This window comes from Onychostruthus taczanowskii, unplaced genomic scaffold (assembly GCF_017590055.1).
Source record: "Onychostruthus taczanowskii isolate IOZ18803 unplaced genomic scaffold, ASM1759005v1 scaffold9, whole genome shotgun sequence".
Classification (NCBI taxonomy): Eukaryota; Metazoa; Chordata; class Aves; order Passeriformes; family Passeridae; genus Onychostruthus; species Onychostruthus taczanowskii.
Genome location: NW_024506993.1, coordinates 8991145 through 9013062, shown reverse-complemented (window position 1 = coordinate 9013062; position 21918 = coordinate 8991145). Strand labels below are relative to the sequence as shown.

The 21918-nt window shown below is 59.3% G+C and overlaps 1 protein-coding gene across 12 annotated transcripts; it reads left to right on the top strand.

Annotated features, from left to right (window-relative positions):
• The first annotated feature begins 110 nt into the window (after nucleotides 1-110).
• On the top strand, nucleotides 111-21893 carry USP19 (ubiquitin specific peptidase 19). Of its 12 annotated transcripts, none has more exons than XM_041425721.1 (28): nucleotides 131-235; nucleotides 4009-4108; nucleotides 4264-4508; nucleotides 6269-6325; nucleotides 7409-7537; nucleotides 8087-8220; nucleotides 8530-8934; nucleotides 9257-9524; nucleotides 9653-9809; nucleotides 9911-9982; nucleotides 10499-10614; nucleotides 10907-11121; nucleotides 11403-11604; nucleotides 11690-11823; nucleotides 12013-12171; nucleotides 12252-12362; nucleotides 12510-12620; nucleotides 12776-12877; nucleotides 13095-13235; nucleotides 13407-13525; nucleotides 13760-13897; nucleotides 13987-14351; nucleotides 15010-15120; nucleotides 15650-15866; nucleotides 16186-16338; nucleotides 16433-16596; nucleotides 16676-16854; nucleotides 18705-20909. In XM_041425721.1, the coding sequence occupies exons 3-28, from the start codon at nucleotides 4400-4402 to the stop codon at nucleotides 18936-18938; spliced, it is 4302 nt and encodes a 1433-aa protein (XP_041281655.1). In that variant the 5' UTR covers nucleotides 131-235; nucleotides 4009-4108; nucleotides 4264-4399; the 3' UTR covers nucleotides 18939-20909. The 12 variants fall into 12 exon arrangements, 11 of the variants coding, with proteins under 11 accessions (XP_041281664.1, XP_041281662.1, XP_041281663.1 ...); XR_005954209.1 differs by lacking the exon at nucleotides 4009-4108 and adding an exon at nucleotides 18164-18569 and having other exon boundaries at nucleotides 145-318; nucleotides 18705-18843; XM_041425722.1 differs by lacking the exon at nucleotides 131-235 and adding an exon at nucleotides 300-318.
• Nucleotides 21894-21918: the final 25 nt, after the last annotated feature.

Here is a 21918-nt window from a genome sequence, read left to right as displayed (position 1 = left end):
GAGCTGCCCGCGGACCGGGGCTCTCCCACGCACCGGAACTGCCCGCGCTCCCGGTGCCGCGGGAACGCGCCGGCACCGCCCCCGTCCGTGTCACGTGACTCACCCCCCCGCGCCCGTGTCACGTGGGCGTGCCCGGCGGTTCCCGGAAGTGCGTCACGGGCTCGGGCCTGTCTCCGTTGTCGGCCCGCTCGGAACTTCGGCGCGGCACAAACAGACCGGAGCGGCGGGCGGGGCCGTGAGTGCGGGGAGGGCCGGGCCGGCCGGGCCGGGGCGGTGGCGGAGCCCGGGAGCGGCGAGCGGCGCCTGGGCCAGCGCGGGGTGAGGGCCGCAGCGGCGGGCAGGGCCCGGGGGCGGCGGGAGGCCGGGATGCGGCCCGTGGGCACGGGAGCCGGGGCGGCGGAGAGCGAGGCAGGCAGCGCATGGCGGTGGCGGCGGCCTGTGACCGGCCTGAGTGGAGAGAACGTGCGGGGCGGCAGGAGCTGGGGCCGAGAGCGGTACTCGGCAGGACGGGCCGAGCGCGGCAGCCCCGGGCAGGAGCCGGCGCGGTGACCTCGTGCTCTGCCCGCCGGGGCCGCTCACACCGACACCGCTCACACCAACACACACCGCTCACACCAACACACACCGCTCACACCGCTCACACCAACACTGCTCACACCGACACACACCGCTCGCACCAACACACACCGCTCGCACCAACACACACCGCTCACACCAACACACACCGCTCACACCAACACCGCTCACAGTCCCTTTGCCCTCTCCCGGTGCCTGGGGCCGGGCAGCGGTGCCCGGGAGGCCAGGGGCTGCCGGCTGCTGTTTGCATGCTCTCATCACTATCCCTGCCCATGGCCAGTGGATTGAACTAGATGATTTTCAAGGTCTCCTTCCAGCAGAAATCGTTCTGTGGTTCAGTGATCGTCCCCAGAATGAGGGAGGGCCTGCCGGGTTCCCCTCTCAGCAGAAGGCTCACTGCTGTCACAGTGTGTTGGGTGCACAGTGATTTCCACGTGGGTTGGAAACATTTTGTGTGACAGTGCTGGCTTGAGTAGCTGCCCCAGGGGACTCTGTGCTTGCCCTGGCTCCACCTGTGTGTCAGGCATGCCCAGAAACTCAAGTAAAAGTCAAGCTTGAGCCTTGGGATTTCTGGTCCCTCAGGGAACAAGAAACAGAAGGTGACACAAGTATTTGTGTACGTGAGGGACATGTTTCTTTTGGCTGTGTTTAGGACATGGAGGATCCCAAATGTCCGTGGAAAGATGATGCTGTTGGGATAGCCACCCTACTCTGTCCAGCTACCCCTGGAAAGGCCTTTGTGCTCTGATGGGGAGTGCTGTGGACAAGAGCCAGGGAGCTCCTCCTGCCAAGTGCTAAACCTGCCCCAGGCATGGGACACAAATTGCATCTCATTGAGCACTTTCTGCTGTCCTTCCTGGTGCTGCTCTGGGGAGGAGTGGCCCTTCTCCTTGGCCTCTTGCTCCCTTTCCTCTGGCTAGTCAAAATATTTGCAGTCTCAGCATGAGATGGGTTGGGAAACTGCTCGGGGGCAAGACACAGTTAGGACAGAGCCCTGCTGGATCTGGGTCTGGTACACACCACAGCACAAAGGCAGGGAGAGCAGAGGATGGGGAAGCACTTCTGCTCCCTGCAGCAGCATGGCCAGGCTTCCCTGGCTCTGGGGATTGAGTAAGGTTTTGTAGGAGTGCCCAGCTCATCAGGTGCTTCCCAGAGGTTCTCCTGGCATCTAGCCAGAGCAGCCTTTCGCCATCTCTCCCCTGCAGTGACTCCTCCCGTGCCAACAGGAGTGGTGCCAAAACCTTTGTGCACCCAGGGGCTGAACATGCTGCCTGTATGTGCGTTTCCTGGTGGCAAAAAGTCTCTTATTTACCAGTTTTAATCCCTGAGTAACCTGCGCTTTGCCTTCACTCCTCCGAAACCTTGGGGTGTGTGCAGCAGCCTGAGGCTGCCATCAGCCTGGCAGCTGAAATGGGCAGAGCTCCATCCCGCTTGGTTCCTGCCTGCCGTGAGGAATAGCTGTCAGCAAAGCACCCGAGGGAGCTGAGTCCTCAGCGAGGCGTGAGAGCAGCAGGCTTCTCCTGGAGGAGTGACAAGCAGGCATGCAACCCTGTCTCTCTTCCTCACCCCTTCTTGGGCAGAGGCCTGTCCTTTCTCAGCCCTCCAGGACCCTTCTCAGAGCTTGCTTTCAACGCTGCCCAGCAGTGACCCTCTGCCACCCCTTCAGAGGTGCAGGAAGGAGGTGACAGGCGGACCCTGCATGAAGCAGTCACTGCTTCTTGAGTCCTATTTCTCCTGGGGTTTTTACCCTGGAGGCAAAAGAAATGCAATAAAAAATTCTTTCCCATGTTTGCCAAGGCAAGGTGAGCTTCTTCAGCACCAGGAAGCATCTGTAGCCAACCTGTTTGGCTATCGGTGGGGACTGGAGCTGAGTGACAGCATGCAGCTGGCATCAGAGGCCTAGCCTGGTGAATCACTGCCACTTTCCCTGCTGTGGGGGCCCTTCCCATTCCCTCTGGAGCCAAAGTGCTTCTGCATCCTGGAGAGACCCAGTGAGTGCAGCAGCATGGGGATAAAGCTGCTGCCCTCCCACACTCTTTCAAGCTCTTTGGGACTGATTCGGGACCCTGCTCAGCATCTCAGTCTCCAGGTCACTTGGGCCTGGCAGGAGTTGTCTGTGCCAGGCAGTTGGGCTGGACTCAGCTTTTCACTTGGCTTCAGTGGCTCTTGATGGTGAGGGTGGGTTGGCCTGAAGAGAAATGGTTTGGATGCAACATTTGTCATGGGGCTGGCTTTGCCAGAGCTGAGGGCAAGACCAGGCTGCTTTGCTCTCTGGGGTTCCTCTCAGTCTGTGGCTATAGCTCCACATTTGTGGCTACTTGTTGCCCTGAACATTTCTAGAACACAAATGCCCTGGCAGCATGGGGCCAGCAGCACAGAACTGGCAGTGTCCTTCCTCTGTCAGAGTGCCTCCCTTGGAGGTGCCTCCTGCCAGTGGCCGTGCCCTTGCCCAGCGAGGGGTCTGTGCTTGGTACGTGGGTGAAAGCAGAACAGGGTGTTCCCAAGGGACAGCAGGCCTCCCACTGATGGAGAGGCAGGCTCAGTGGAGCTGGCTAGGCCAGGGTGTTGTTGGGCTTGGCTCTGTGTCCTCAGATGGGAGCCGAGCCGTGGGATGCATGTGAAACGGTGCGCTGGGAGCTGTGGCAGGCAGCTGGCACCGGGGGTGGGCAGGATCCGAGCGGCTGGGCCCGTTGCCTTGCTGCAAACCCCTGCAGGCTGGTAGGCACTGCCAGGGTCAGGGTGTGCAGCCAGGGCAGCGAGGGAGGAAACCTTCCCAGCTCTCTGCTCTCACCGCCTCTGTGGAGACACCTCCAGTGGGACTGTTTTCACTGGGTTGTTTTGGCTCTGCTCTCTCAAAGCCCTGAACGCTTCAGGGTGACACTGATGAGTGCACCTGGGCCAGCAGCTCCCAAGCCCTGTAGGGGAGCTGGCTTTGTAGGGAGGGCATGTCTACAAAGGGGGCAGGGGTGAACAACTTAAATGCCCTGCTCAGCCTACTCTCTTCCTGGGGCACGAGGAGCAGAGGTATCCTGTTTCCAGGCCAGGCCCCGCTGACGCTGTCTGTAAACTGCCTGGGAGATAAATATTCAAGGTGCAGTCATGCTGGTTAAGTTCCCAGCTAGTGGGAGGAACTCTCCTTTTGCCAGGGAGCTCTGCTCTCATCTATCATGGGAGACTGTCCCAGGCCTGCTTCCTTCTTAGGGTGTTACTGGCTCCTATTCTGGTGCTGTTACACGGGTCACTGTTTGACTGAAATAGCTGTCGCTCCAAGCTGTGTGACAGGCTCCCCCAGTTGACTCTGGAGGCTCAGTTTTGCAGATCCAGGCCTCCTCACGTCCTTGCCTTCAGCTGTGTCTCTGGGTGTTAGCGCCAGCAGCTGCTCTGGGCCGTGTTGCTATAGTGGGAGCCATGAGCATGATACTTGCTTTCCAGGTTTTTAATGCGTGCCACATACTGAAGACCCCTGGTTGTATGTTGGGAGCTCTGACAAGCTCATGCTTTTGGCAGTAAGCATTGTAGCAGCTGTGATGAGGTAGGTTTCCTCACTGAGCGCTGCATGGGGCTTCCCATAAACACCGTGGTGAAGGTCATGTAAGGGCACTGGCCCTGAGGCAAAGAGTGGATCCCGCTGCTGTTGGGCCTTTTCCACCTGCTCCTCCTGCCATGCTTGCTCTTTCCTCTCTTTAGGCCATTACTTCCTTGCCAGAGAGTTTGACCACAGAGAGTCGCCAAGATAGCTGGGCCAGGAAGAAAACGTCGCACCCCTGACCCAGACTCCATTACCGACCCCGGCGGGCTGTTTGTGTCCTCCAAACGGCTGAAAATGTCCAGCAGCACAAATGCCCCTGGCCAGAGGAGAGCGTCTCGGGGCTTGGACGATGCCACCAACAAGAAGAAGCAAAAGGATCGAGCCAATCAGGAAAGCAAGGAAGGTGAGAGCTCCTCAGCATCACTGGTGAGCAGGCCCGTGGTGTCTCAGCCCCGCAGCCTGGGAGCCTCTCAGCCATCTGCTGCAGGATAAGCAGATTTGACTAATCACTTCCTGCAGCTTATGGTAACCCGTGTGATGTGGGATCTTCTTCGACACAGTGTCCTCCCTGGGCCTGTAACCTCCTTCCTTTGGGCACTACTTAGCCCCAGCGATGTGAGAAAGGTTGGGCCTGTCGCCGTGTTAGCTAAAGTCTGGAGCTGGCCTTGGTGATTGTTTCTAGACTCTGCTTTGGACTGGGTGTGATCTGCCCTGATCCAGTGAGAGTGGAACTGAAACCTGTGGGTGCTCTTGCAGCTGGAGGTAGCACCGCTTCTTTTCTATCAGATGTTGTGAAGGAGTGACTAGGAGTGCAAGGCCTGCGGGTGGGGCTGGTGCTTTAGCTTCTGAGTGAGAACTGGGTGTGGCTCAGGTGAAGTAGTTGCTGTAGAGTAATTCCTTCTGTAACTGTCATGTATCCTGTGACAAAAATGATGCTTCGGGTGCAGAGAATGCCTGCAGGCAGGATGCCTGCAAGAATTTCTGTGGCTCTGGAAAGCTGTTTGATTTCTGTGCCTGCTCTGTTGTAATTATTGTAACCTCAAAATCACAGAGTGTTTTATAGGCCAAGGTAATTGAGTCTGCGCCAGAGCGGCTGGTTCAGTCCCCGATGTGAAATCCCACAGTGCAGAGCACAGCACTGCTTTCTCTTGCAGGGGAGGAGTGTGCCTCTGGTAGGGCTTGACTCTGCATCCTCTGACATGGGGGCCATCTTGAGGGCAGCCATGCTGCCCCTGTCCCCTCTGTGAGAGGTGGTGAGGGGCTGTAGATCCTCCAGGCAGTGCTACTGCCGTGCTTCTCACACTGCCAGCCCCACTGGCACCTTTGCACCGGTGGCTGTGGTGATCAGCAGAAGTTTCTTACTGGTTTGTAGCCAGTTAAGGGAGGCAGTGACAGCCCTCTGAGTGTTCCTGAGTGGAGACCACTGTTCCTGTTGCCACTATTTCTCTGCTCCAGGAGAAGGTGCTGTTGCCTTGGGTCCCTTGTCTGGCAGAGTTCACTATCCTGTGAGGCTAGAGCAGGCCTGGAGACACTTCTGGCTGTTGGAGGTAATTCTGTGGGTAGCAGGGATTAGGTGTCAGGTCAGTTTGGTTCCCCACCCTGATCTGGAAGGAGGTTTTCAGATGTGGACATTGGCAGCTTGTGCAGGAATGGAAATGTTAAAGTGCAGCTGGGCCACGTGGTTCTCTGGTTACAGCAGAATTAGTTTGAGCATGACCAAACACCAGGTTCTTTCTGTCAGATCAAGACAGGACTCCTCTGTATGGCTGGGGGCTGGGACCTGTTGTACCAAGCTGGGCAACACAGCTGAGCCTGGATGCCAAAAGCTCACAATGAGATGTGCCTCAAAAAAGCAGTGCCTACATGGTGCAGAATTGTTGTGGTGCTCCCACTGTGGTACTGTTTAGCCTGGGGCGTGGTGGTGTGGCCCAGAGCAGCTGTCTTGGCACTGACCTGCTGCAGTGCAGCAGGCAGGACTCTGGGGAAGGAGAAATGTGAGAAAGCAGAGGAGGGAGGTGGGCAACACATGCAGGATGAACGGCCTGGACACAGATTCAGGGTAGAAAGAGGTGATGAGTGAAGTTTTCAGCATCAGCTTGCTGGCCTATGTTTTGAGGTGACAGAATGACAGACCTGTCTGCGCTCTGCTTCTCTGCCCACCAGTGTCTCGCCCTGAGCTCGAGCAGGCTGAGACTGCCCAGGAGAAGGACTCAGAGGAGGGTAAGTCGAGGTGTGTGCCAGCTGTCAGTGCATGGCCATGGAGTGCCCTTAACAAGGGATCTGAAGCTTTCACCTTGTTGTCCAGTGCTCTGGCATTGAGCAGAGCTAACATGAGCACTCCCTTGCCTCAGTGTTTATCTTAACAATATGTGGCCTTCCCAGGGGTGGAGAAAGGCTGTCTGCAAGGAAGAGGTCCTGGGTATGTGGCAGGCTGCTTGCAACTCAGGTGTCACAGGGCCACTGAGCACAGGCCTGGGATGCCTCCCTGCTGACACCTGCTCTGCTTGTTTCTGAGGAGGACATGATGCTGGGCTGGGAACATCCCAAGTTGTGTCACCTTGTGGGCAGCGTTGACTGGTTTCTGTCTCAGTCCAGACCTGCTTTGAGGACAGAGTAGGATGTCCTTGTGCCCCAGGAGTAGAACAAACCTGATTGATATCAAGGTGATCAAAATCACTTCCTTGTGTTGAAGACTTCAGGGCATCAAAGGCCACACCTGGAGCGTGGCAGGCACACAATGGAAGTTCTGTCTGCACCAGAGTATCACTGCTGCACTCTTTTCTCACCTGTTACAGCGTACCTGCCCCCTGGCCAGCCTGCCCATCTTTCAGCCGTGTTAGCCACGCTCACCTGGCAGGAGTGCAGTGCTTTGATGGTTGCAGCTGGGCTGCTTGGTTTGCATATGCAAAGGGGAAGTGGCAATTTCTGATTGTGGTCAGAGTCCACCTAAATCCCCCAGAGTAATTCTGTGGCTTCCTCGTTCCTTGGGAAAGCAGTAATTGCTTTGTCGTTGGCAGGAACCACCCTTTCTTCCCAGCTGCCACTGCTGCTTGTGGCAATGCCAAGAACAGCGCTGCCTTTCTGATCTCTCCGGTTCCCAGCGGGATTCATCTGCCCTGCTGCAACATGTGTCCTTGTTTGTGGCCTGTGTGATGAGGGCAGGTCCCTTTTAATTGTCATGATCTGTGTTCCCTGCGGTGACCTTAACTGCGTGTGTGTTCAGGCTTGTGTTCCCCAGCCAAAGAGTGGGCACTTCAGGCTCATTCCCCAGCAAGTGGGTGACACTTCCCTCCTTTTTCCTAGAGCTGCTGCTGGACTGGAAGCAGAATGCCGATGAGATCATTATCAAGTTGAATTTGGGCACTGGAGCTCTGAAGGCAGAGGATGTACGTGCTGATTTCACTGACACGGACTGTGTGGTCAGACTACCAGGTATGGGAATGGAGCAACTGCTGCAAGCGTTTATGCATTGGGATTTGGCACAGCTCTGGGCCAAGCACGGGGTTGCTGCAGGCAGACATCAGACTTTTCCGTCAGAGGCAATGCCCTGCTCTCAGCTGGCACACACTCAGGCAGCAGACAGGGACAATAGGAGAGCATTGTAGAGCTGGGGAGGGCAGGAGCTGGCCTCTGTGCCAAGAGAACAAATGTCCGTGGCCACGCCAGTGCGTCTCTGTCCCCTGCTTGCTGGGATGGCTGAGTCAGTCCCGGGTATCCTTTGGAAAAGTGACTGTGCCCCTGAGGGCGGGGAGGCCCAGGGCCTTCCCGCTGGGAAGAAGGCCAACCAGATGTACAAAGCAAGTTCAGAAAAGCTGGCTGGAGCCCTGGAAGGCTCCAGGGGTATGGTGGCAGCCTGCCTGCAGCCTTCTTGGCTCTGAATGAGTGCTTCCTTCATCCTGAGGGCAGGTGAAAGGGGGCTGTGGGTTAGGTGACAGCTGCCTGGAGCACTGCCTGAGGTGCTGGTTCCCCTCTGCTTTACAGACGGGCGCCAGTGGAGCTGTCAGTTCTACGAGGAGATTGAGGGCTCCTGCAGCAAGATCCAATGCAAGAAGGGCAACTTTCTACAGCTTGTGCTTCAGAAGAAGATCCCTCTCCATAACTGGTCTTCACTTCTGGTAAGGAGGGAACGATCTGTCTATTAAGGGAACTTGTGGAGCCCTGGGGAGCTGGGGTGAGCTTTGAGCTCCCTACTGCTGAGCTGCCCAGGGAGCAATGTGGGACATGTCCTTCATCTACGTGCTGCATGAGCCATCTGTCACTGTCCCAGGGAGTCCTACCCGTTTCTGCCTGCCATGCATTCCCAGATTCTGGAATAGAGTCCTGGTGCAGTCTGGGAAGGGAGAGCGAGGGTGAGGGGTTGATAGGGAGCCTGAAAGATGCTGCTACCTGAGTACCTTCCCACTGTGCTGCATTGCTTTTTACAGAAGAAAAGGAAAGATGGATCCAAAGAAGTGGCCAAAGGGGCTGCGTGCTGGGAGAACGGGAAGGAGAAGGCTTCTGCAGAGTTGACCCCTGAAGAGCCGAGGGCTGAAGGCACAGAGCCACCAAGATCCCGGCGGGAGCCCTCCAACCCCAAGCGTGGTCCAGGAAGAAGCGAGGCCCTGGGAGGGAAAAGCCCAGCCAGCCCAGGGACACAGAGTGGCCCCAGTGCCAAGCGGGCAGTATACCTCAAAGTAGCTCCCACCGAAGAGGAGCCGAATGCCAGGGTCACCGGGAGCACGGAGCCCAGCAAAGGGCACAGTGGGAGGGCTGGCAGCCGCCGCAACGGCAGAGCCGGCCAGGTCGATGCGCCTGCGGCCCTGGCAGACCTCGCACTGCCACTCGAGAAGGTACCTGGGGACCTGGCTGGACAGGGTACCCCTGATTCCTCTGCCCTGTGCAGGGGATGTAGGACCCATCCCTGCTGATGAGGATGAGGTGGGCTCTGGGATGCTGAGGGCTGATAAGAGGACCTGTGGTGGAGGAGAGAGTGAAGTGAGGACCCTGCAGTTGCTGTGCTGTGGTGCTAGTGGGGCTGAGCTGGCATGGGATGTGCAGGGGAAGCAGGTGGTATGGAGCTGTGCCTGACTGGCTGGCAGGAGCCACAGTGGGTGGGCCAGGGCAGCTCAGAGGTGACAGTCTGTGTTTCACTGTGTCTTTCTGTATTGAAAGGCTGTGGCTTTGGCCAAAGAGACTGTTCCTGTGGAGATGCCACCTCTCACCGCTACCACAGAGGTGCTCCCTCACCGTGTTGCCACCTGTGTTGAGAAGCGAGTCCTGCAGCCAAGCAGCCCTACTGAGGCCTTGCGGAGCCGGGACTGCCTGCCTATCCTGGGAGAGAGCTCAAAGGCCATCCCAGTGGCCACCCCTCCCATGGGCAGAGATGGTGAGAAGAGGGACTGGTCCAAGGACGACGTGGCTTTGGAAGCAGCAGCTGATGGTGAGTGGTCAGAGCCCATGGGGTGAGCCTGGTCGGGAAGGTCCATCTGCTCAGGACCTTTCCTGGGATAGCTTGCAGCCCCAACATGCAAGGACGGTAACCTCTCGCTCCTTGGTTTCCTTACTCAGAGCCTGAGCCTTTTGTAAGCCTGACCTTTGTCAAGAATGACTCATATGAGAAGGGCAATGATCTGATGGTGGTTCATGTGTATGTGAAGGAGATCCACAAGGAGACCTCCAAGGTGTTGTTCCGGGAACAAGACTTCACACTAGTGTTCCAGACAAGGTACAAGTTTGCCTCGGGATGATGCCAGGCTGCTGCAGAGCTCCTGATTGTGCCTGGGCTACTTGTTTGTTCACCTCTGCTCACTCCCAGTTTCTCTGCAGTGATACGAATTTCCTTCGTCTCCATCCTGGCTGTGGGCCCCACACAGTGTTCCGGTGGCAGGTGAAGCTCAGGTATGAGTCCTGCCCTTCTAACCCACACCAGAGCAAGGGAGGTGAGAGTGCAGAGCTGGAGCAGGAACCAGTCCCATGTGGCAGTTCTGAACAGGGAATGCTCGTTTCCGCATCTGGAGGTTTCACTTACACCCTGCTACACTGGTGCCCTGAGCCTGGTCTGCCTTGGCTGTGTGCTCGCTTGCAGGGGAGGAAATCCAGTGTCTCCTTGCCTGCAGTTTGCTCCAAGCTGTTCTAGAGCTCTTGGGGACACAGCCAGACCAGCTTTGTGCCCTTTGGGTAGGATGTGCAGCAGGAGAGAGCCAAGCAGAATGGATCTGTCAGAAAAAGGGCGCTCTGTGTGCTCAGTGTGGCCAGGCTTGAGGGTTTCCACCCTGCTTTGTCGGGGCTACCTCAGGATTAGTGCTAGCAGGGTCCCTACCGCCTGGAGGCCGTGGGACTGCTGTGCAAAGGCTTTGGCATGTCTGAGGCTGCTGTGGGGTCTGGGACACCTCTGACTTGCTGCGTGCCTTGCAGGAACCTTATTGAGCCGGACCAGTGCACGTACAACTTCACGGTGTCTCGCATTGATGTCTGCCTGAAGAAACGCCAGAGCCAGCGCTGGGGAGGGCTGGAGGCTCCAGCCACACGAGGTCTGCACCCTGCCTTCGTGTCCTGCCTGCCTACTGCAGTGAGGCATGGGCCCTCCTCACCACTACCAGCTGGTGCTGGATCCTCTGGCATGGAGTGGTGGGGAAGGCTGAGTGGGTGCAGGTAGGAGGGATGTGAGGTGGGGTGTGAGCCAAGTGATAAGGGAAGGGCACTGCTGTTTCCCTTTCTCACGGGTAGGAGAGAGCCTGGGCAAGTGTGGACTGAGCAATTCAGCCCCACTGTGGGCAGTGTGTGGTGCTGCTAACCACAGGCCCATCCTTCCCCCTTTTTAAGGTGCAGTGGGTGGTGCAAAGGTTGCCATGCCTACAGGCCCTACCCCTCTGGATAAGAACCCTCCGGGCAGTAACCAGCACCCCCTCTCCAGCAAGGAAGAGGCCCGAACCAGTGACAAAGAGAAGCCACGTGTGGAAGATGGGGCTCTGGATGGTGTGGCAGCCCGTACGGCCCCAGAGCACTTGGCAGTGAAGCAAGAGCCACACATTCCTTCGGTGAGTGTGGTCACACTGGGTCTGACTTGGATAGGGGAAAGAGAGACACCACCTCAGTGCCACTCTGGAGACTGAAGTACTCCTGGAGGAGGGGGTGGTGCCCCTCAGTCATAGTTAGCAGGACTGGGGGCAACTGTTGGCCTGTCTGTCCCAAGTCCAAGTGGGAGATGGTGTGATGGCTCCAGATCTCTCTGGGGTTTTCTTGGGCTTTTGAGTTCCTCTGGTGTTCCCAGAAAGAGTCCCTGAGTGCCACACCCTCACACCTGCCTCTGCTTTGGCAGCCCAAACCAACATGTATGGTGCCACCGATGACACACAGCCCGGTGAGCGCCGAGAGCGTGGAGGATGATGAGGATGAGGATGAGAAGAAGAAGGTCTGCCTGCCTGGCTTCACGGGGCTGGTGAACCTGGGCAACACCTGCTTCATGAACAGCGTCATCCAGTCCCTGTCCAACACCCGGGAGCTGCGTGACTACTTCCATGGTGAGCCCACCCTAGGAGCCCAGCAGAGCTTGACCACTTAGATGAGGAAGCCAGCAACCACCCTGAGCTCCTGCATTTCTTACAGATCGGTCCTTTGAGTCAGAAATCAACTATAACAACCCGCTGGGCACGGGTGGACGCCTGGCCATTGGCTTTGCCATGCTGCTCAGAGCACTGTGGAAGGGCACGCACCATGCCTTCCAGCCCTCTAAACTGAAGGTAGGGCCCTGGCATTGGTGCTCAGCAAGAGCTGCTGTGGGTCCCCAGCATTCCTTTGTGGGCACCTGGCTGCCCTGCAAGTGCCACAGAGACCTGTGGGTGTGGGTGGATGCAGCTGGGGTTTGTGCATGGGGCAGGGAGTGCTGCCAGAGGTCTGCTGACCAGCCCTGACTACTGTGCTCCCCACAGGCAATTGTGGCAAGCAAGGCCAGTCAGTTCACTGGCTATGCCCAGCATGATGCTCAGGAGTTCATGGCCTTCCTGCTTGATGGCCTGCACGAGGACCTCAACCGCATCCAGAACAAGCCCTATACAGAGACTGTTGACTCGGATGGGAGGCCTGATGAGGTGAGGGTGTTCCTCCCCCCAAGTCACTGGGAGAGCAGCCTGGGTGATTTAATGAGGTGCTAAGCCCTTTCTTCCTGCAGGTGGTAGCTGAGGAGGCTTGGCAGCGACACAAGATGAGGAATGACTCGTTCATAGTAGACCTCTTCCAGGGCCAGTACAAATCCAAGCTTGTGTGCCCAATGTGCTCCAAGGTAGGGCAGCCCTAAAGGTTCTGTCCCTGTCCTGGTTGTGCAGAAGTACGCTCCTGACCCTCAGAGAGCACAGGTCACAGGGCAGGGCTGGATCTGCTGCTCAGCCACAAGCACGTCCCACAGCTGAGTGTGTTTTTGTATCTGCAGGTGTCTATTACCTTTGACCCCTTCCTGTATCTCCCCGTGCCCCTCCCACAGAAGCAAAAGGTGCTGACTGTCTACTACTTTGCAAAGGAGCCACACAAGAAACCCATCAAGGTAAAGGATACCTTCTACCCTGGGGAGGGAGCCTAAGAAGGCTCCTGGAGGTGCCCCACGCAGCTGGTCATGTGCCAGCCGGCTAAGCCGTGTGTTAAGTAAGGGCCCGCATGCCTTAGTGTGGTGTGACTAATGTGGCACTTTCTTGGTGGCAGTTCCTCGTGAGTATCAGCAAGGAGAACTCTAGTGCCATGGAGGTACTTGACTCAGTTGCCCACAGTGTGCGTGTGAAACCAGAGAACCTGCGCCTGGCAGAGGTGAGAGTGCTGGGCAGATACCTGCTCTGGAGGGTTAGGCCACCACAGTAGGGCCTCGGGGTGCCCATCTTTCCCTTGTGAGGTGGTGAGCTGAGCACAGTATCCTTGGGCTGCTGCTGTTCCCACAGCTCACTGTGAGGCTGAGGTCTGTGCCTCTCTGAGGAGAGGACACACAGGGCAGCCCTCACACGGCCATGCTCCACTGCTTTCCTGGCAGGTGATCAAGAATCACTTCCACCGCATGTTCCTGCCATCTAACTCACTAGACACAGTCTCGCCAACGGACCTGCTGCTTTGCTTTGAGGTGCTGTCCCCAGAGCTGGCCAAGGAGCGTGTGGTGGAGCTTCAGGTCCAGCAGGTAAGAAGGCACATTGGGACTACTGGGAGGGATGCCGGAAGGCTGGGCACTGAGCAGGAGGGGCAGAACTGCCCACAAGGGCAATTAGCTACAGTGAGCGTGGATGCCCAGCGAGGCTGCCTTGTCCTGCCCAGGTGCCCTTCCCTGTCCAATGGGTCCTTTCTCCTGCAGCGTCCGCAGGTGCCCAGTGGCCCTGTTGCCAAGTGTGCAGCCTGCCAGAAGAAGCAGCTGCCAGAGGATGAGAAGCTCAGGCGCTGCACGAGGTGCTATCGAGTTGGTTACTGCAACGTGTGAGTTGGCTTGGTGCCTGGCAGGGATGGAGGGTTTCCTGCTGTGAAGGGCTCTGCCTGCTGGGAGAAGGTGGGATGGGTCTGCCCTTTGGGATGGAGCCAGCTGAACGCCTGGTTTTCCCCTTGTCCACAGCACACTCCTCTGGCCCTGCACTGCTCCTTCCCAGGCTGTTCAAGGATGCTGAGTTCAGCAGGGGCTGTATGTGTGTCTGACATGCTATGTATGTGTTACAGGGCATGTCAGAGAACACACTGGCCAGACCACAAGGCTTCGTGCCGTCCTGAGAACATCGGTTTCCCCTTCCTCATCAGTGTGCCCGAGTCCCGCCTCACCTACGCCCGCCTGGCCCAGCTGCTGGAGGGCTATGCAAGGTGAGAGTCCAGGGGAGGATGGTGCTTCTGCCCCAGAGCTGAGCTCAGCCCCCTGTCTGGCCAGCTCTAACTCCCACCTCCATGCCCAGGTACTCAGTCAGCGTGTTCCAGCCTCCATTCCAGTTGGGCCGGATGTCACCGGAGCAGGGGCTGCAGCCTCTGCACTCGGACAAGCTGGAGCCCCTGGCCAAGAGCGGCTGTGCAGCAGCCACCTCTGCCCCCGAGGTGGGAGATGGGGACAGGGTTTCCAGCCTCCCTCAGGAGCCCCCACTCTCGCCAGCTGTGCCTGAGCTGCAGCCAGAGATGGGGGATACTACCACTGTCCGGAGCAAGGTCCTGACAGCCAGGAGTTCCCTCCTGAGCTTGGATTCAGGGTTCTCTGAGCACATGGAGTCACAGGGTGACAGCTGTTGTGAGAAGGAGCCATCGTATGAGAGAGCCCTCAAGCCAGAAGGTAAGAGGTGCTGGAGTGCTGGCTGTGTCTGTGCCGGGAGCTCGGGCAATTCTCCCTCCTTGGGGTGACCTCCCAGCACAGCATCTCTTCTCCACTTGTGAGCTTGGTCTGGAGACTCTTGAGAACACAGATGAGGCCATGGGAACTTTGTTTTGGCACTCTTGCCTCACCTGAAATGCCTACCTACCCACGCTCTGCCCTGCCCTGGCAAAGCCCAGGGTGTAGAGCAGAGACCTGATGAGCAGAGAGGCTGGAGTGCTGTGTTGTGGGAGAGGTGGGAATGCAGGGGCTGGCAGAAGTCCTGTGGGAGCAAGGCAGAGCTGGTGCAGGCTGAGCCCCTGGGGGCTGTGAGCAAAGCACTTCTCTCGCTCTGACTCAGCTGCATGGGACCAGCCTCTCGCGCTCGGCTGCCTGGCTGTCACGTTTCCAGACACTCGTCTCAGGATGGCAGCAATGTGCAGTGAAGGGGCAAGGCAGGCAGAGGAGCACAGCTTGCCAGGGGCAGGCGCCTGCTAAAAATAGTCAAGGACACGGGCTCGTGGTTGTGTCCCTTCAAGGCCGTAGCATGTGAGGTGGGGGTGGGGGCGCTGCAAATTCTTGGCCCCTACGCAGGGCAGACAGGCAGTGCCACCACAAATCTGTCTCTGCCTATTCACAGCTGCCATCCCTGGGTACCAACACACTCCAGACTCGCTGAGTGCCCGCACCACACCGTTCTACATCACTAAGATCGACGCTGCCAACCGAGAGCACAAGCTGGAAGATAAAGGTGAGCCAGAGCCCTGTAAAGCACCACCTTCATCCCTTACAGCCTCTGGCAGGGTAGTGGATCTGCCTGGCCAGGGTGCCAGAGTCTGCCTGGCGCAAGATGAGCCCAGGTGTCCACACTGGACAATAAAAGCTGCATCTGACAGGGGAGGAAAGGGCTCTGCTGCACAGAGCCTCTGTCTAGAAGCTCTTCTTGGGCATGACATTCCTGCTCTCCTCAGCAAATAGGCCAATTCCTTCCAGCCTCGTGTATTCTCAGAGGGTCTGTGATCTCTGGGTCACCTCTTTGTTTGAGTGGGAAGCCGACACCACGTGCTGGTTGTGAGGGTGCTGCTGCTGAGAGGACTGTGCTAGTGTTGCACCCTGCAGGCTGAGGGGCTCTGCATGATGAACCTGGCCAGGGGGTGTCTGTCCCTTTCTGGCAGCACTTTTTGATCTCTGTATCTAACTGGGATGGGCAAGATTGCTCCAGTAAGGTGGCCTGGTCCAGCCTGATGGGGTAGGTGTGTGAGGTCTGTGCCCCTTCCCAGGTGACACCCCCCTGGATCTGACAGACGACTGCTCCCTTGCCCTCGTGTGGAAGAACAATGAGCGCATCAAGGAGTTCGTGTTGGTAGAATCCAAGGAGTTGGAGTGTGTGGAGGATCCAGGCTCAGCCAGCGAGGCAGCCCGGGCTGGCCACTTCACCCTGGAGCAGTGCCTCAATCTCTTCACGAAGCCTGAAGTCCTGGCCCCAGAGGAAGCGTGGTGAGGAAGGCAGCAGGGTGGGTTCCAGCCAACAGGCCCAGACAGCAGCAGGGGTTTCCCGGGAGCTGCCCGGGCCTGCACGCTGTTTCTACTGGCAGCCAGGAACAATGGGCTGGCCTTCTCTGTGCACTCAGAAGGGCTAAGCCAGCAGGGAGTAAAGCTAGTGCTCTGCAGGACTGTACTGGCCTGCCCTTGACAGAGGAGGCTGAGCCCTCCCACATAGCCTTTGCCAGCCCTGCATGTGGGGACCCTGGGGCTGAGCTGGGCTGCAAGGACTGAGGCTCTCCCCATGCCAGTAACGAGCACGCTCTTCCCCCAGGTACTGCCCCAAGTGCAAGCAGCACCGTGAGGCTTCCAAGCAGCTGATGCTGTGGCGGCTGCCCAACGTCCTCATCATCCAGCTCAAGCGCTTCTCCTTCCGCAGCTTTATTTGGAGGGACAAGATCAATGACATGGTGGACTTTCCCGTCCGGTGAGAGCCCGGGGGATGGTGTGCCTGGGTTGGCACTGCCTCTGCTGACCTCCAACCCAGCCCGAATAACACTGATCACTGTATCTCTGTACAGGAGCCTGGACCTGAGCAAGTTCTGCATTGGTCGGAAGGGTGAGCAGCAGCTGCCTATGTATGACCTGTATGCTGTGATCAACCACTATGGAGGCATGATTGGAGGGCACTACACAGCGTACGCCCGCCTGCCCAACGACAAGAACAGCCAGCGCAGCGACGTGGGTGAGCATCTGTCACCTCGCCGCCCCTGTGCTCCTGCAGCCGTGACTTGTCTGCTTGCTTAACCCTTCCTCCCTCTCAGGCTGGCGGCTCTTTGATGACAGCACAGTCACCACCGTGGATGAGAGCCAGGTGGTCACCAGATACGCCTATGTCCTCTTCTACCGCCGGCGGAACTCTCCTGTGGAGAGACCCCTGCCAGGGCATCCCTCAGACCACCGCGCCGAGCGCGCCCCCTCTGCCGAAGCTGCTGCCAGCCAGGTGAGCGCTCGCGTCCCTTTCGCCACTGTGGGAGCCACAGAGCCTTGAAATGTGCACAGGGGCCCACGTGCAGGGCGCTGCTGGTCTTTACCTGCACCCACAGAGCCTGGTGCAGCTGTGGTGCAGTGCCTGTACCCCTTTGATACCAAAGAGCTTGCGCCAGCTGGGCATTGGAGCCTGTCTTGCCTTGTTCTTACTGTGGGCTTGGGACAGTCCCCGTCCTGAGGGATCACAGGAGAGCTGGTTTTCATAATCAGTGTGGAAGTGCTGATGGGAGGGCACTGGAAGAGGAGGAAGCAGGGCACAGCCTCACTGGGGTCTGCATTGAAGGAGGGGTTGTGAATGGTGCAGTAGGATCTGGTTGTGCCAGGGAGCAGTAAGAACTTGCCCTCCGGAGCCACTTTCAAGGCAGGGTGGGGAACACTTTCTGCTGGGGCCCAACTCAGGGCCAAGCCAAGTGCAAAAAAGGTAAATGCCAGTGCTGAGCCAGAGGCCTGGCAGCCTTCACAGGGTGCTGTAGAGAAACCTGCCAGAGCGAGCTCTGTTGCTGGGTGGCCTGGGAGGGAGGGACTGGGGGTGGGCCAGACAGCAGGGTGCTTTCAGAATGCAGTTGTAGGGTATGGCTGCATTGCTCTTCTTGTAAAAGTCAGGAAGGCTGAGGCTGGTGCCCACCTGGTCAGACCCCATGCACCATTGTGCTGCAGATGTTCCCTCCATGCTCAGCATCTCTGTGGGCCCACAGAGTCTGAGGACAATGCTCAGTTCATCTCTAGCATGACTGCACATGTGTACACAGAGGGGTCCTTCTGGCCTGGCCTCCCTGCCCCTCTGGCTCATCTTCCCCTTGACCCAGTGCTGGTCAGGCATCCCAGCTCTGCCCTCTCACCTGGGGACAAGCTGTCTGTCTCTGAGGCCAGCGGGGCTGTCTGGCATGTTGGTGTCTGCCTGCCTGGGCTGTTCCTGCCCTGCGTGCGTGTCCTGGAGCAGCCCCCCTCACTGGGGGCAGCCTGAGCAATGAGAAAGCTGCACTGCTTTTCACACACTGGTGGTGAGAGGCTTCAGGGACCGAACTGGCACTGTGGCTCACTGTGTGCCCCATGGCATGGGGTTCATCAGGTTGCTCTGTGGCACCGGGGCTCATTGGGCCCCTGGCAGCACCGTTTCCCCTGCAGTAAATGGGATGCATTGGATCCCAGTGAGGCTCAGCAGGTCCCTGAGCACCCTGGACCACCTGCACCCTCCGTGGCACTGGGTGCCCTCCAGAGACCTGCTCCCTGACTGGCTGCTCTTCATGATCGCCGCCATGAAGGGCCAAGCTGTGGTTGGCTGCCTGTGGAAAATAATCCTCCTGGAACCTGGGCTACGATTGGTTGTCAGAGCATTCCTACCCACCAAAGCTGAGCTGTGACTGGCTGTTCTGGCACTGTGCCTCCTGCTCCCGCTGCTCCAGCTGGCTCTGGATTGCCTGTCATTTGAAAGATCCTGTTGGGATCACAGAAGCTGGGCTGTGATTGGCTGCTGCCTGCTCCCTTGCCTCCTGGACCCACCAATGCAAGTGCATCTGCTCCGTCGGGATCCGGCTGCTGGCTTCACTCCCTGCAGTCCCGTGAAGACCCTGCCCGGCAGCTGCTCACGCTCCCTCCCACAGAGCCACCCACCGGAGCCCCACACACCAGAGACCCTGAAGAGCCGCGGGGGCGGGCGCGACCGCGACGGTGCTGCATGGGGAGGCGGGCTGGCTGGGCACGGGGCTGGGCTTGCAGGTTGCAGGCAGCCGCCTGCCCCGGGGGATGGCAAGGGGTGTTGCCCGTTGTGTTCTCCAAGTGCTGACGCAGGTTTCCACATCGCAGGCTTCTCTGATCTGGCAGGAACTGGAGGCTGAAGAACAAGAGCTGCAGCTTGAGGCACCCCAAAGGCCTGCAAGAAACTCTTGGAGGCCCTGTGGCCAGAAGCGAAGTCCGGGCACCCCTCAGCACCCAGATGAAGGCTGCGTCAGATACTTTGTCCTGGCCACCACAGCTGCAATTGTGGCTCTCTTCCTGAACGTCTTCTACCCACTCATTTACCAGCCCCGCTGGAGATAGGCCCAGGCGCGTGGCCAGCTGTGGGAGCAGGGCCGCCAGGGCACGCGCCGTCCTAGGACGCTATGAGACGAAGACATGAGGCAGCAGGACAGAAATCGCTGGGAAAGACTCGCCAAGGGAAACATGGGGCTGCCGGCTCCTGTCTGTCTGCTCTGGCATCTCCTGTGCCAGCTGGCAGGCCTATGTGGCCAGCTTGCTACTTTGCCAAGGCACAGCCCAGAACCAGAAGCTCCTTTGCCCTTCCTTGCTGCCCACTGGGAGTGGGGCAGGCCTCAAGGCTACCTGCTGCTCAGGAAAGGACGTTGCTGCTGCAGTGTTGCTGGGGCCTGAGAGCACATCAACCATCTCTGCTTGGCTCCCAAGAAGGAAGTGGAGACCTGCTGGGAGGCTGCAGCAAGGGCAGGATGCCCTGACACGGGCGCTGGCTGGCCACCTCTCTCAGCTGTGCTGCTGCAGGAGCCTTGAGCTCCCCTGGGGCTGGGGCTACCCACGGTCCTTGGCCAGCCCAGTCTGCCCTGCTAGCCTTCTGCTGAGCCTGCTGGTGCCAGCTGCCTGTGCACTGGGAGTGTGTGCTGCACTCCTGTGCTGGGGCTGGACGGGCTTGTCACCAAGGGCTTGTATGCTTCCCTGCTCAGCCCCAGACAGCTCCTGGGGAGCCTGGCAATACAGACTGAGGTGCCCATGGTGAGCACCTATTTCTGTGGGTCACTTTCTCCCACCAGTCTGTGGGGCTCTGTGCTGGCACCATCTGGGGGAGTTGGTCTCTTCAGGGCAGTGTGGTGCAGCACACCTCGTTTGTGAGGATGCCAGCTGCCCGTTCTGCTGGAGAGGCATGGGGTCAGGGAGTAGATACGACCATGGTGCGTTAATAAAGCCAGGTTTTCCAAAGAAACGCAGCATTCCTGTCCTGTGTGCTGGGACTCCCACACAGAGGCGAGGACTCCACACTGGGGTCACCTGAGGCCACTCTGTGACCCAGCTGGCACCAGGACCATCCCTTGGGCTTTGCTGGGTGCCTGGTGCACCCTGTGTGGCAGCAGGCTCAGGGGAGAGCTCTGCCTGCCCATGCCGTGGGGCACAGGCTGGGCTCCAGTCCCAGCTGTGGAGTGGTAGCCTCGCGGGACACGTGCAGGGCGTGGGGAGCCCAGCAGGGCCAGGAGCAGGCACTCCCCTGAGGCTGGGGCACAGACTGCTTACTCCACCGGTGTCTGACATTGAGACGTGTTGCCCTTGGCTGAGTGTGCCTCAGGCAGCTCTGGCGTATTTGGGTGTGAGAGGTGACTTCAGAGCCCTGTGACTTTCTTTTCCGTCTCCACTGCTGTTCTGCTGGCAGTGCCCTCAGCTGGCTTCGGAGGGATGCTTTGCAGTGAAGGGTTCATCTGCATTTTAGGCCGGGGCCTGAGCTGGAATCCCCCTACCTCTGTCCCACACCCCTCCTCCACGTGCTGAGGTTTACTCCCCTCCCAAGCAGGTCCCAGCCGGGGAGCCCGGCAGGGCTGTGCCGTGGTCATGAGGTGCCTGTCCTGGAACAGTCGCCTCATTGTCTACAGCCCTGGGTCTCAGCAGCTTCCCCCGCTCACCCACGACGCCGGCCTCGTGGGTCTGAGTCAGTGCCCGGCGCTGGTGGGCTGACCTCTGCTCCGACTGGTGCTGGCACCCCAGGGTTGGGGCCCACAAGCTGCTGCCTGCACCTGCCTGCCCTCACCGGCGGTGGGTGGCCGGCAGCGAGGCCTGACAAGGTGCTCTCAGCCCTGGAAATCCCCTCTGGCCCTGCTCTGTTCCTCAGACCTCCGGCAGGCACTGGCAGTGTGCCTGTGGCCCGTCACTGCCGCCCGTGCTGGGGTGCAGGGCTGTGCTGAGCAGCCCCGGGGCAGGAGTGTGCGGGGCTGTGTCCCTGCCCTGGACACCTCTCCGGCCCCCTGGTAGCAAGGGAGGGAGATGGGTGGGCAGGGTGCAAGTCTCCCTCTCATGGCCACCTTCTGCTTGCAGGGACTGCCCCCGGTGCCGTTCGGATCCGGCCTGGCCCCCGAAGGAGCCCCGCCGCTGGCTGCGGAAGGCCTCCCCGAGCGTTTTGCCAGCCCCGCCGAGCACCCAGCCCCCTCCTACAGCAGCATGGAAGAAGTCGACTAGGGTGTCATGGGGGGCCTGGCCTGGGGGTGTGGGCCAGGCCAGGCACTGGGGGGTGGGGGGATGGGGGGAATCGGGGTTTGTCCTGCGCTCATTAAACTCTCTGAACTCCACTCGCCTCTGCTGCCTGCTGTCCCTTGGGACCCTCTGCCCCCTGGTGCGTCAGGGCACCATGTCCCCAGTGCGCTGTTAGGACCCCCAGCACCCTGCTGCCGCAGGTAGCCTCGTGCTCCAGTGTTCCCTGGTGTGACTTGGTGCTCACTGTCCCCTAATATCCCTCAGGGACCGGTGCCATTGCTGGGTGCACTCCACAGAGTGGCGGGGGACTCAGTGTTCCCTGGTGCTGGCTGCCTCGTGTGCTCTGCTACTGGCTGCACCCTGTTGTCTCATGTCCCCTGGTGCAAATTCTGCCGCTTTAGAGCCTCGTGTCTGCTCCCGTGCCCTGGTGCTGGTGGGGCGAGACGTGCAAGTCCCGCAGTTGTAGTGCCTGTTGTGCGCTGAAGTGCCTCGTCCCCCGCTGCCTGTCTTGTCGCCTGCTGTCCCTAGCGCTCCGCTCCCTGGTGTCCCCGGGCGCGCCCTGCTGCCTTGTGTCCCTCGTGCCCGGTATCCCCCGTTGCCAACGCCGTCCCTCGCTGTCCGTAGTGCCCGGAATCCCGCCGGGTGTGCCTTGTCCCCCCGTGCCCTCCGTCTCGCCCCGGGGCCGGTGCCAGTGCGTCGGAACTGCAAGTCCCGTCAAGCCGCGGGCGGGTGGCGCGGCCAATGGGGCTCGGGGGGCGGTGCGGCCGGTCGCTGCCTCCGCCGCCGCCCGGTGCCGCGGCTCAGAGAGCCCCGGAGCGGCCGCGCGGCGCCGGCC